Source organism: Sinocyclocheilus rhinocerous, unplaced genomic scaffold, assembly GCF_001515625.1.
Source record: "Sinocyclocheilus rhinocerous isolate Xijiao unplaced genomic scaffold, SAMN03320098_v1.1 scaffold115, whole genome shotgun sequence".
NCBI classification, from domain to species: Eukaryota; Metazoa; Chordata; class Actinopteri; order Cypriniformes; family Cyprinidae; genus Sinocyclocheilus; species Sinocyclocheilus rhinocerous.
The window spans coordinates 490001-500412 of NW_015650001.1; the positions used below are offsets into that span (position 1 = coordinate 490001).

The following is a 10412-nucleotide window of genomic DNA, read 5'->3' on the forward strand; positions in this document are numbered from 1 at the left end:
CTCTCTCTCTCTCTCTCTCTCTTTCAGTTCTGGGAGGTTATCAGCGATGAGCACGGCATTGATCCAACCGGAACATATCATGGAGACAGCGACCTGCAGCTAGACAGGATCAGTGTTTACTACAATGAAGCCACAGGTATTTTAAGAAGAATTGTCAGCAACTTTATGCAATATTTAAATAAATATCATATTTGGTGACAGCATAAATATATAGAGGAATATATAGTGTTTTATGGCTAACAAACAAAAAAAATAAAATTATAATAAATAATTATTAGAAGAAAAACTAATAAATAAAATAAAAATGAGAAACGCTGCCTTGGCAACTAACTAAAATAAGATTAACTAAAATGACAAAAGCTAATAAATTACTATAAATGAATCTGAATCTATAAAAATAAAAGCTAGCTCAGTATACAAATAATTCTAAAATAACACTAAAAGTGGAAATTAAGTTTTCAGATTTTAATTTCTATGACAACAGTTTGTAATTATAATTATATTTATAAGTACTATAATTATTTTATAGTCACTAATGAAAGGTAAGCAAAATTGTCACATTGTAAATTCCTTTGCACTAAAGAAAAACCAAGCAGATACTCTTTGAATCATTCTCAAATCATGTTGGATAACATGAAAATTAGATCATTAGGAACTTCACACAGCTCGAGTGCTGCTATCATTACAGCAAAAGGAGGACACAAAGACCATTTATTCAAATTTCCCAAATTCATTGTCAAAAATGATGCTGATTTGTATAGTTTTTAGTTATGCAAAATGTCAGCCAACATTGCAGTCTCAGATTTTTAAACATCATTGTATGTGCACAGAAATTTGCATGCACACTGGAACAAATGTGTGGTTAGTATGACCTACTGTATCCATCTTTTTGTTTAGGTGGGAAGTATGTTCCCCGTGCCATCTTGGTGGATCTGGAGCCTGGCACAATGGATTCAGTTCGTTCTGGACCCTTTGGACAGATATTTAGACCTGACAACTTTGTGTTTGGTAAGCTAATCATTCCTCAAATGTTTTTTTCATTACCTTTGTTATTTCCACCATGTGCTGCTACAGTATCATTTTTCACACTTAGTAGGTATGAATCCACACTGATAGCAATTAAATGCTGTCTTCTGTTGGATGCTAGAAGGAGTTCAAATTTGACATGGTGGATGTCAAATTTAACTTTAACTTTAGTGGAACTTTTGATATACAAAGATGGTGCACTCATATTATGAATGGGAGAAAGTTCAACACACAATATGGCGCAATAAGTCCTGTTTTCTAAAAAAAGAGCCAATTGCCAGATGGTAAAGTCATCACCAGCTGCTGTTAGAAGCTCTGGTTGCGCGTTGGCTTTACCAACCTGAAAACCTTTTTTAATGCTATTTAGCACAAGAAATAGCATTTGTGGGACAACATGTGCCAGATTTTGTTGCTTGTTTGAATTATGTTACGCAAATGCAAGTTTGGCCAGTTTTTGAGATTTCTGGATCTCGCCATTCAAGCATGAAGACGTTGCAAATATGGCCACCAAGTGAACACACTTTCCTTGAACGGGACTTTCAACGCAAAATTTTAATGATTGCAGGTCAGAGTGGTGCTGGAAACAACTGGGCCAAAGGTCACTACACAGAAGGAGCAGAGCTGGTGGACTCAGTACTGGATGTTGTTCGTAAGGAAGCAGAAAGCTGCGACTGCCTGCAAGGCTTCCAGCTCACCCACTCTCTCGGCGGAGGCACTGGCTCCGGCATGGGCACCCTCCTCATCAGCAAGATCCGCGAAGAGTATCCCGACCGCATCATGAACACCTTCAGCGTGGTGCCCTCGCCCAAGGTGTCCGACACCGTGGTGGAGCCCTACAACGCCACGCTGTCCGTCCACCAGCTGGTTGAGAACACCGACGAGACCTACTGCATCGACAATGAGGCTCTCTACGACATCTGCTTCCGCACCCTCAAGCTCACCACACCAACCTACGGCGACCTCAACCATCTCGTCTCGGCCACCATGAGCGGCGTCACCACCTGCCTCCGCTTCCCCGGCCAGCTCAACGCCGACCTCCGCAAACTGGCCGTCAACATGGTGCCCTTCCCACGTCTCCACTTCTTCATGCCCGGCTTCGCTCCCCTCACCAGCCGAGGCAGCCAGCAGTACCGCGCGCTCTCCGTTCCTGAGCTCACTCAGCAGATGTTTGACGCCAAGAACATGATGGCCGCCTGCGACCCCCGTCACGGCCGCTACCTGACTGTGGCCGCCGTCTTCCGCGGACGCATGTCCATGAAGGAGGTGGACGAGCAGATGCTGAACGTCCAGAACAAGAACAGCAGCTACTTCGTCGAGTGGATCCCCAACAACGTCAAGACTGCCGTGTGCGACATCCCACCCCGCGGGCTCAAAATGGCGGCCACCTTCATTGGCAACAGCACTGCCATCCAGGAGCTGTTCAAGAGAATCTCGGAGCAGTTCACCGCTATGTTCAGGCGCAAGGCTTTCCTGCATTGGTACACCGGCGAGGGCATGGATGAGATGGAGTTCACCGAGGCCGAGAGCAACATGAACGACCTGGTGTCCGAGTACCAGCAGTACCAAGACGCCACCACCGAAGAGGGCGAGTTCGAAGAGGAGGGCGAGGAGGAGGTCGCCTAAATCGCAACCGCCTGGCGAAAGCATCCCTACCACTCCATCCCCCATATTTCATCCTTCTTACCACAAACCAGTGCTCTCCAGAACAATGAATGGGTTTTCACATTCAGTATCCATCAATGACAGTCCCCCCGCACCCCCCACCAATGACATTTTGAGGAATTGTGAACTTTTGGTTTGGTTTTGTGTTTCTGAATGTTGTGAATGCACGCCATCAAATCCCCCTCACATCCAAGAGAAACGCAAGTGATTTTAACTGTGAAGCCTTTGGATTTGAGAACGATGTAACTGGTGTCAGTGTCAATCTGAATAAAGGCTACTACTACATCAGAATTGTTGTTGTTTTTTTCGAATGTCACAGAGGGTTTCATGAATGTTTTAATTAACATTAGTGGTGGACACAGGATGGCTTAAATTATTTAAAATAAGACAAAACAACCTATAAAATGAGCTAAAACAGTTGACAACCAAAACGTGAGCTGACATATTTCTTATTTTATTTTGTTCCCTCAACAACTGTCATTTTTATTTATGAACCAGGGTTCTTGTGGTCTTGGAAAACTTGGATATATGAGGGAATTTTTTCTAGTTATGTCAAACTCTAAAATATTTCATTGGGTAGAAATGACAAACAACTAGAACAGTAATACTTTAATTATTCTTCAAAATTATGGCCACTATAAGGCCACTTTTGGGGGCCTTTGAATATTGTCTTTGTCAGTATTTGGGGCCCTGAAGTCAAAAAGACTAAATTGAAAATAAATTAATTTGTTACTAGTTTCCTGATATTATCATTCAAATGCACAGCATGTCATTGTTGCTATTGTATTTTGCCAAACCAAAGAAAATGGCAGCATAAAACAACTGCCTGAAAGACAAAGTAGGCCACTAGAGAGCAGTGTTCCTGAAAACAATAAACTGAGCATGCTTTTCTTAGATCTATTCATCACAATAAGCTCTTGCGTTGTTCTTGGCAAGCAAATTTGTGAGACACAGCCTTAAGCAATGCTGTCCTACGCTTCTTAAGAAAGACACTCCTCCATGCACACCCAGATATTATCGTAGTGTTAGCACTCATAGGACATTTATGTAATGCCATAAAATTTCAAAGTAGCCAACACCTATCCAGCTACAAATTTTCAACCGATGTTTGTGGATTGGGGTAAAGGCCTTATTTGCCACCTTATTTTCCAACGCAGAAATAAGCTAGGCTATTTTCTGTGAATGTGCAAGACGTCTGATTCATTAGCTGCTAGCCAAATAACTAGAAGAAAAACAGTAAACAGTAAATCTACAAACCAAGGTTGTTACAATTACGATAATAAAATAATATGATAACGTACAGGCTACCAGTTTGCAACATCAAGCAGAACGCGGACAAAAGACTTGAGCATTCACGTTACAAAATAGCAGTACCCACTATAAAAATATGGATCGAATATAAAAAAATTAATACGTTAAAAATACATATAAAAATAAATAATTACTATTCTGGCTTCCGATGAGGAAAATAGACCTTATCCATCAGAGAAACAAGTGCGCAGCCGTCTTAATTTTGTCTTTAAACATCTGTTTTTGCGGTAGCTCTGATGTAATATCAAATGTAAGTAGACTGGGAAGATTTTAAAACGAGCGGTTCATTTATAAATTTGTATGACCTTTCACGCTGTGGAAATACAAACAGAAGACAGAAGACAAGCCGCGCGTAGTCATGCTAAATTCCACAATATAGAATAGACTATAATAGGGCATGGTAAATTGTTTTGTTGCGTAGTAACTTTCTATTATATTAGAGACTGTATCTTTAGCGGAAGAATAACACTTAATTAATTAGCTTAATAAAATAATGTTTTAATGTAAATTTGTGTCGTCCTCAATATTTTTAACATGGAACAACCATTTTATAAAAGCAAAGGCACCTGAGGCCGTGCTGTATTGTAAATATAGTAACTCTGAGCGTTGTGCCTAACAAAACCCATTAGCAGTGATTATATTCACAATATAGCATGACCATTGTGCCTTTTAATCTTATATTTAAAAACAGCACGATTTAGCAGTTTCTAAAACGATGAAATTTGAAAAGGCACTCCAGTGAAACATAATGCATTACATATTTGAGTGTAAACATCCATGCTATGATAAAAGAATCAAAAACGATTCCAAATAGAATCCATTGTTGCACTGATCAAATTTCTGGACAATTCATATTCGATTAAATTATATATATATAAGGAAACATTACTGAGGTAAATCTAGACAAATACAGCTGTTGAAATAATTTGTGAAAAGTGGTTTCAACAAACATACCAGATATGAGATTATGAACATCCTATATTGTGAACAAATGTATTTGAATAAATATTTAAAGGTGTAGAGTGCATAATCTAGTGCCAACAAGCAGAAATGAAAAATTGATGACTAATTTAAATTAACATTTTAAATTTAAAGTTTCAAATGCAGCCAGCTTCCATTATTCAGTCAAACAGATAGTCCCGCCCTCAAATTCACACCATTGGTTGAGCTGATGCTGTTAAAGGGATAGTTCACCCAAAAATGAACATTTTGTCATCATTTTGTCACCAAACAGTTGATGGTTGCCATTAACTTCAATAGTATTTTTCCCCCATACTAATGGCTACCGTCAACTGTTTGGTTATACCAACATTTTTAAAAAATACCTTCTTTTCTGCTCAACAAAAGAAAGAAACTCATACAGGTTTTGAACAACTTGAGGGAGAGTAAATTATGACAGAATGGTAATTTTTTTTTTGTGAACTATCCCTTTAAATCTGGCCCATTTTGAATGCAAAACAGACTGCAATGCTGTTTTGTGCCACTAGGGGGTGCAGATATTACACACTTCACCTTTAAAAATATCTTAACACTACATACAAATATCAGCATTTGTATGCGTAAAGCAACCATTAAAACAGGTAACACAACATAAAATGACGTATTCAGAGAAAAGCTACCAGTCTAAAATGGCATGAAATGCTAGATGATCTGTACTGTGAAATATGTGGCCTTTTGGAGAGAGGATCTGTTCCTTCAAGTTTCTTCCAAGTAGTCAGACTCTCTTTGTTTTGTGCCTTGTGCCTTCAGAAACGGTCCTTAGTTAATGTTTATCTGTTTAACATTTTAAATTATATTGCAACAGAAAACAGTTATTTTAAATCGTAATTATATTTTACAATATTACAGTTTTGCTGTATTTTGATCAAATAGCAAAGCATGCAGCCTTGGTGAACATAAGAAAATTATTTCAAAACATTTTTAAAAGATTCAGTTTCTTATTCTCAAATTTGGGAAACTATGTTTCTTAAAGATCAAACGAAGAGTATATTGGCCAATAGTTGATCAGATACTTATAAGAGAAATAAACATCTTTTCATTTCTAGACAGACGATGAGCTTCAGGCTAATAAGGGGAAATAAACACCTGACTACACTTCAGGAGAATTTCTACTTACTGGGCTGGGAGTTGTAGTGCTATTGGGCACTGTGGTCGTTTCCCCTGCAAATAGAAAACATTACAATGAGATGACAACTAATTGTGATCTACAGACACTAATATGATTTTGGTACTCGTCCTATGCCTCACAAATCTTGCATGGTTCTTTAATGACAGTGTTGCAGCTCAAAGTAGCATGTTTTGGTTCTTTAATATTTTATTTGAGGTGTCGGTATCATTTCAAGTCACATCACTATGCTGCGCAGTGCGCACCTATGTCACAGAGCTCACTGTGAAGGCTATATTTCTGAGAAAAAGAAACTAAGATATGAGAATGAGAAGTAAATGTTAATGAAAGAGGATCCTGAGCTTTTTCCACATTGAATGGTGCAAACTGTGATACATCTGCACTGTGATGGTGTAATCTCGCAATTTAAATGATTTACAGCAATATTATGAAACCCAGCACCTAACATTCAGTACGTGTGTACTGTTTTTTTTTTTTAAATCTGGATCTTGAAAACAAAATAAAAGTTGAGAGTGACTAAGTTAAATCTTGTTATGTAATTCCATATTCATCTACATCCTAGTGCAATTCTAAAAGTTGACAAAATACACTTTTAGCATACGTTTCTTCTGGGAAAATTGGCCAAAATATTTAATGACTTATCTTTCACATACAAATTGTTGTCTACAATGTCCTCCCTCGTAATTCCACAGAATAAGCCAAAAGCAATGAACAGTTCACAAATATAAACTAAAGGATAATGACTGTTTAGAAAAATAATAAAAAATCAACATATCTCCCCTTCCTGTTTCTATAGGCAATACATCTATTCTACACAGTAAATAAAACGGCACTTGTCAAATAATTACATTGTCTTTAATAATTTTGACTGGATGCTATCATATTCACTGTATATGCATTGATGATTTTGCTGGTGACATAGCATTTTGAATCTTCAACATTATGAACGTCTCAGTTATTTGGCCATTAGCTTTTCTAAAAAACAGCAGCGTTATACAAGTTTGGCCTTTCCTGAGAGCATTATAATGGCAATTGCTGTTAGTAGGTTTAATTCATTTTCATGAATTATAGTTTAAATTGTGTTTTAATGAATCTGTTCAAAACTGTTCAGGTTTAATCCTTTGTTTGTATGCCATTTTTCATGTTTATGAACGTCTCAGTTATTTGGCCATTAGCTTTTCTAAAAAACAGCAGCATTATACAAGTTTGGCCTTTCCTGAGAGCATTATAATGGCAATTGCTGTTAGTAGGTTTAATTCATTTTCATGAATTATAGTTTAAATTGTGTTTTAATGAATCTGTTCAAAACTGTTCAGGTTTAATCCTTTGTTTGTATGCCATTTTTCATGTAGTAAATGTTTTGGTCTCCAGTGGTAAGATCTACTTCCTCACATTTTTAAATAAACGACTTTATACATCGTTATAATTGTCTCTTTGTTTAATATAAAAAAAAGCAAAGTATCAGCTGGTCCCATACTTAGCCTCAATTCTGTAAGGAACAACAAATCCCTCACACCCCAAATAATCTCAAAATTTGGCAACTTTGTAAAATCTCGAGTTTGGACTTTGACAAGCTAATGTGCATTTGAAGGTCAGAGAACAAATAATGGTACAAACTGCTGACTTGATTGAAAATAACTGTTACACTTGCAAACTGATGATTAAAAGTAATGTTTAAACGCTATGACAACACCCACATGATATAGAGAGATCGACAGAGAGAAAGAGAAAGAGAAAGAGAGAGGGAGGATACATATAAAAAAGCAAAAATGTTAATCATTCACATGAGTAAATAATCCCTCAAGGGCAAAAGTGCAAAGATTACTTTAAAGAAGCAAAGAAACTTGCTGCAAGACGAGTCGAGTCATGAAGCATGTGAATCACAGTAAATTTGTTTTATGTGTGACCATTTTTAGCCCCGCTCATGTATGAATCTCACAAAACATGTTGTATCCCAAAAATGAGAAGAAAAATACAAATAAATGATATTTTACACAAATACGCCTATTTTATGGTCAAGCCTCAAATTCTCATTTTCTTTAAGTCAGCATCAAAGGCTGTTCAACAAACATCAAAATAATGTGTTTAAGTAATACAGTCACACTTTAGTTTGGGGACCAACTCTCACTAACTAACTATTAACTACCACTTTTGCCTCAATAAACTCTTAATTTTCTGGTTATTAATAGTTAAGGTAGTTTAGGTATGGTGTAGGATTAAGGGATTTAGAATTTGGTCATGCAGGATAAGGCATTAATATGTGCTTTATAAGTAGGCTACACTGTAAAAAAAAAAATCGTAAAATGTACGGTAAAAAACCGGCAGCTGTGGTTGCCGGAATTTTACCGTAAACAATATGGTAGCAACGTTTTAGGTTTTACGGTTTTAACTTAAATTTACAGTTAAATACCATAATTTCATTAACTGATATAATGTTAATATACCAACCTATTGAAGTACTGAAATCTGTTTTGTACCTTCTGGGAAAATTGGCCAAAATATTTAATGACTTATCTTTCACATACAAATTGTTGTCTACAATGTCCTCCCTCGTAATTCCACAGAATAAGCCAAAAGCAATGAACAGTTCACAAATATAAACTAAAGGATAATGACTGTTTAGAAAAATAATAAAAAATCAACATATCTCCCCTTCCTGTTTCTATAGGCAATACATCTATTCTACACAGTAAATAAAACGGCACTTGTCAAATAATTACATTGTCTTTAATAATTTTGACTGGATGCTATCATATTCACTGTATATGCATTGATGATTTTGCTGGTGACATAGCATTTTGAATCTTCAGCATTATGAACGTCTCAGTTATTTGGCCATTAGCTTTTCTAAAAAACAGCAGCGTTATACAAGTTTGGCCTTTCCTGAGAGCATTATAATGGCAATTGCTGTTAGTAGGTTTAATTCATTTTCATGAATTATAGTTTAAATTGTGTGTTTTAATGAATCTGTTCAAAACTGTTCAGGTTTAATCCTTTGTTTGTATGCCATTTTTCATGTAGCAAATGTTTTGGTCTCCAGTGGTAAGATCTACTTCCTCACATTTTTAAATAAACGACTTTATACATCGTTATAATTGTCTCTTTGTTTAATATAAAAAAAAGCAAAGTATCAGCTGGTCCCATACTTAGCCTCAATTCTGTAAGGAACAACAAATCCCTCACACCCCAAATAATCTCAAAATTTGGCAACTTTGTAAAATCTCGAGTTTGGACTTTGACAAGCTAATGTGCATTTGAAGGTCAGAGAACAAATAATGGTACAAACTGCTGACTTGATTGAAAATAACTGTTACACTTGCAAACTGATGATTAAAAGTAATGTTTAAACGCTATGACAACACCCACATGATATAGAGAGATCGACAGAGAGAAAGAGAGAGGGAGGATACATATAAAAAAGCAAAAATGTTAATCATTCACATGAGTAAATAATCCCTCAAGGGCAAAAGTGCAAAGATTACTTTAAAGAAGCAAAGAAACTTGCTGCAAGACGAGTCGAGTCATGAAGCATGTGTATCACAGTAAATTTGTTTTATGTGTGACCATTTTTAGCCCCGCTCATGTATGAATCTCACAAAACATGTTGTATCCCAAAAATGAGAAGAAAAATACAAATAAATGATATTTTACACAAATACGCCTATTTTATGGTCAAGCCTCAAATTCTCATTTTCTTTAAGTCAGCATCAAAGGCTGTTCAACAAACATCAAAATAATGTGTTTAAGTAATACGGTCACACTTTAGTTTGGGGACCAACTCTCACTAACTAACTATTAACTACCACTTTTGCCTCAATAAACTCTTAATTTTCTGGTTATTAATAGTTAAGGTAGTTTAGGTATGGTGTAGGATTAAGGGATTTAGAATTTGGTCATGCAGGATAAGGCATTAATATGTGCTTTATAAGTAGGCTACACTGTAAAAAAAAAAATCGTAAAATGTACGGTAAAAAACCGGCAGCTGTGGTTGCCGGAATTTTACCGTAAACAATATGGTAGCAACGTTTTAGGTTTTACGGTTTTAACTTAAATTTACAGTTAAATACCATAATTTCATTAACTGATATAATGTTAATATACCAACCTATTGAAGTACTGAAATCTGTTTTGTACCTTTGTAATACACTGATAACCACCAAATGCAGGTGGTGATGAGAAAATCGCATGATGAACCAAAGCCCATCACAAGCAGCTTTTAAATAATAAAATATATAGAAGGTGCACAGTGTCATTCACACAAACACCAAACACCATCATGGTGACACAC

At 36.4% G+C, this 10412-nt stretch overlaps 1 protein-coding gene and 1 long non-coding RNA gene across 3 annotated transcripts in view; one reads left to right on the forward strand and one right to left on the reverse strand.

Moving 5' to 3' along the window:
• LOC107711200 (tubulin beta-4B chain-like) overlaps nucleotides 1-2733 on the forward strand; it is a 4240-nt gene extending 1507 nt beyond the window's left edge. The window contains exons 2-4 of the mRNA XM_016516137.1: nucleotides 28-136; nucleotides 898-1008; nucleotides 1592-2733. Of these exons, the coding sequence (XP_016371623.1) occupies nucleotides 28-136; nucleotides 898-1008; nucleotides 1592-2649 (1278 nt within the window). The 3' untranslated portion in view covers nucleotides 2650-2733. The remainder of the gene's footprint in view (nucleotides 1-27; nucleotides 137-897; nucleotides 1009-1591) is intronic.
• Nucleotides 2734-6030: 3297 nt separating this feature from the next.
• Nucleotides 6031-10412, reverse strand: part of LOC107711175 (uncharacterized) — a 7646-nt gene continuing 3264 nt past the window's right edge. The window contains exon 3 of one of the 2 annotated variants that reach the window (XR_001636674.1): nucleotides 6031-6159. This is a non-coding gene — a long non-coding RNA (uncharacterized LOC107711175). The remainder of the gene's footprint in view (nucleotides 6160-10412) is intronic. The other variant, XR_001636673.1, reaches the window with a different exon arrangement.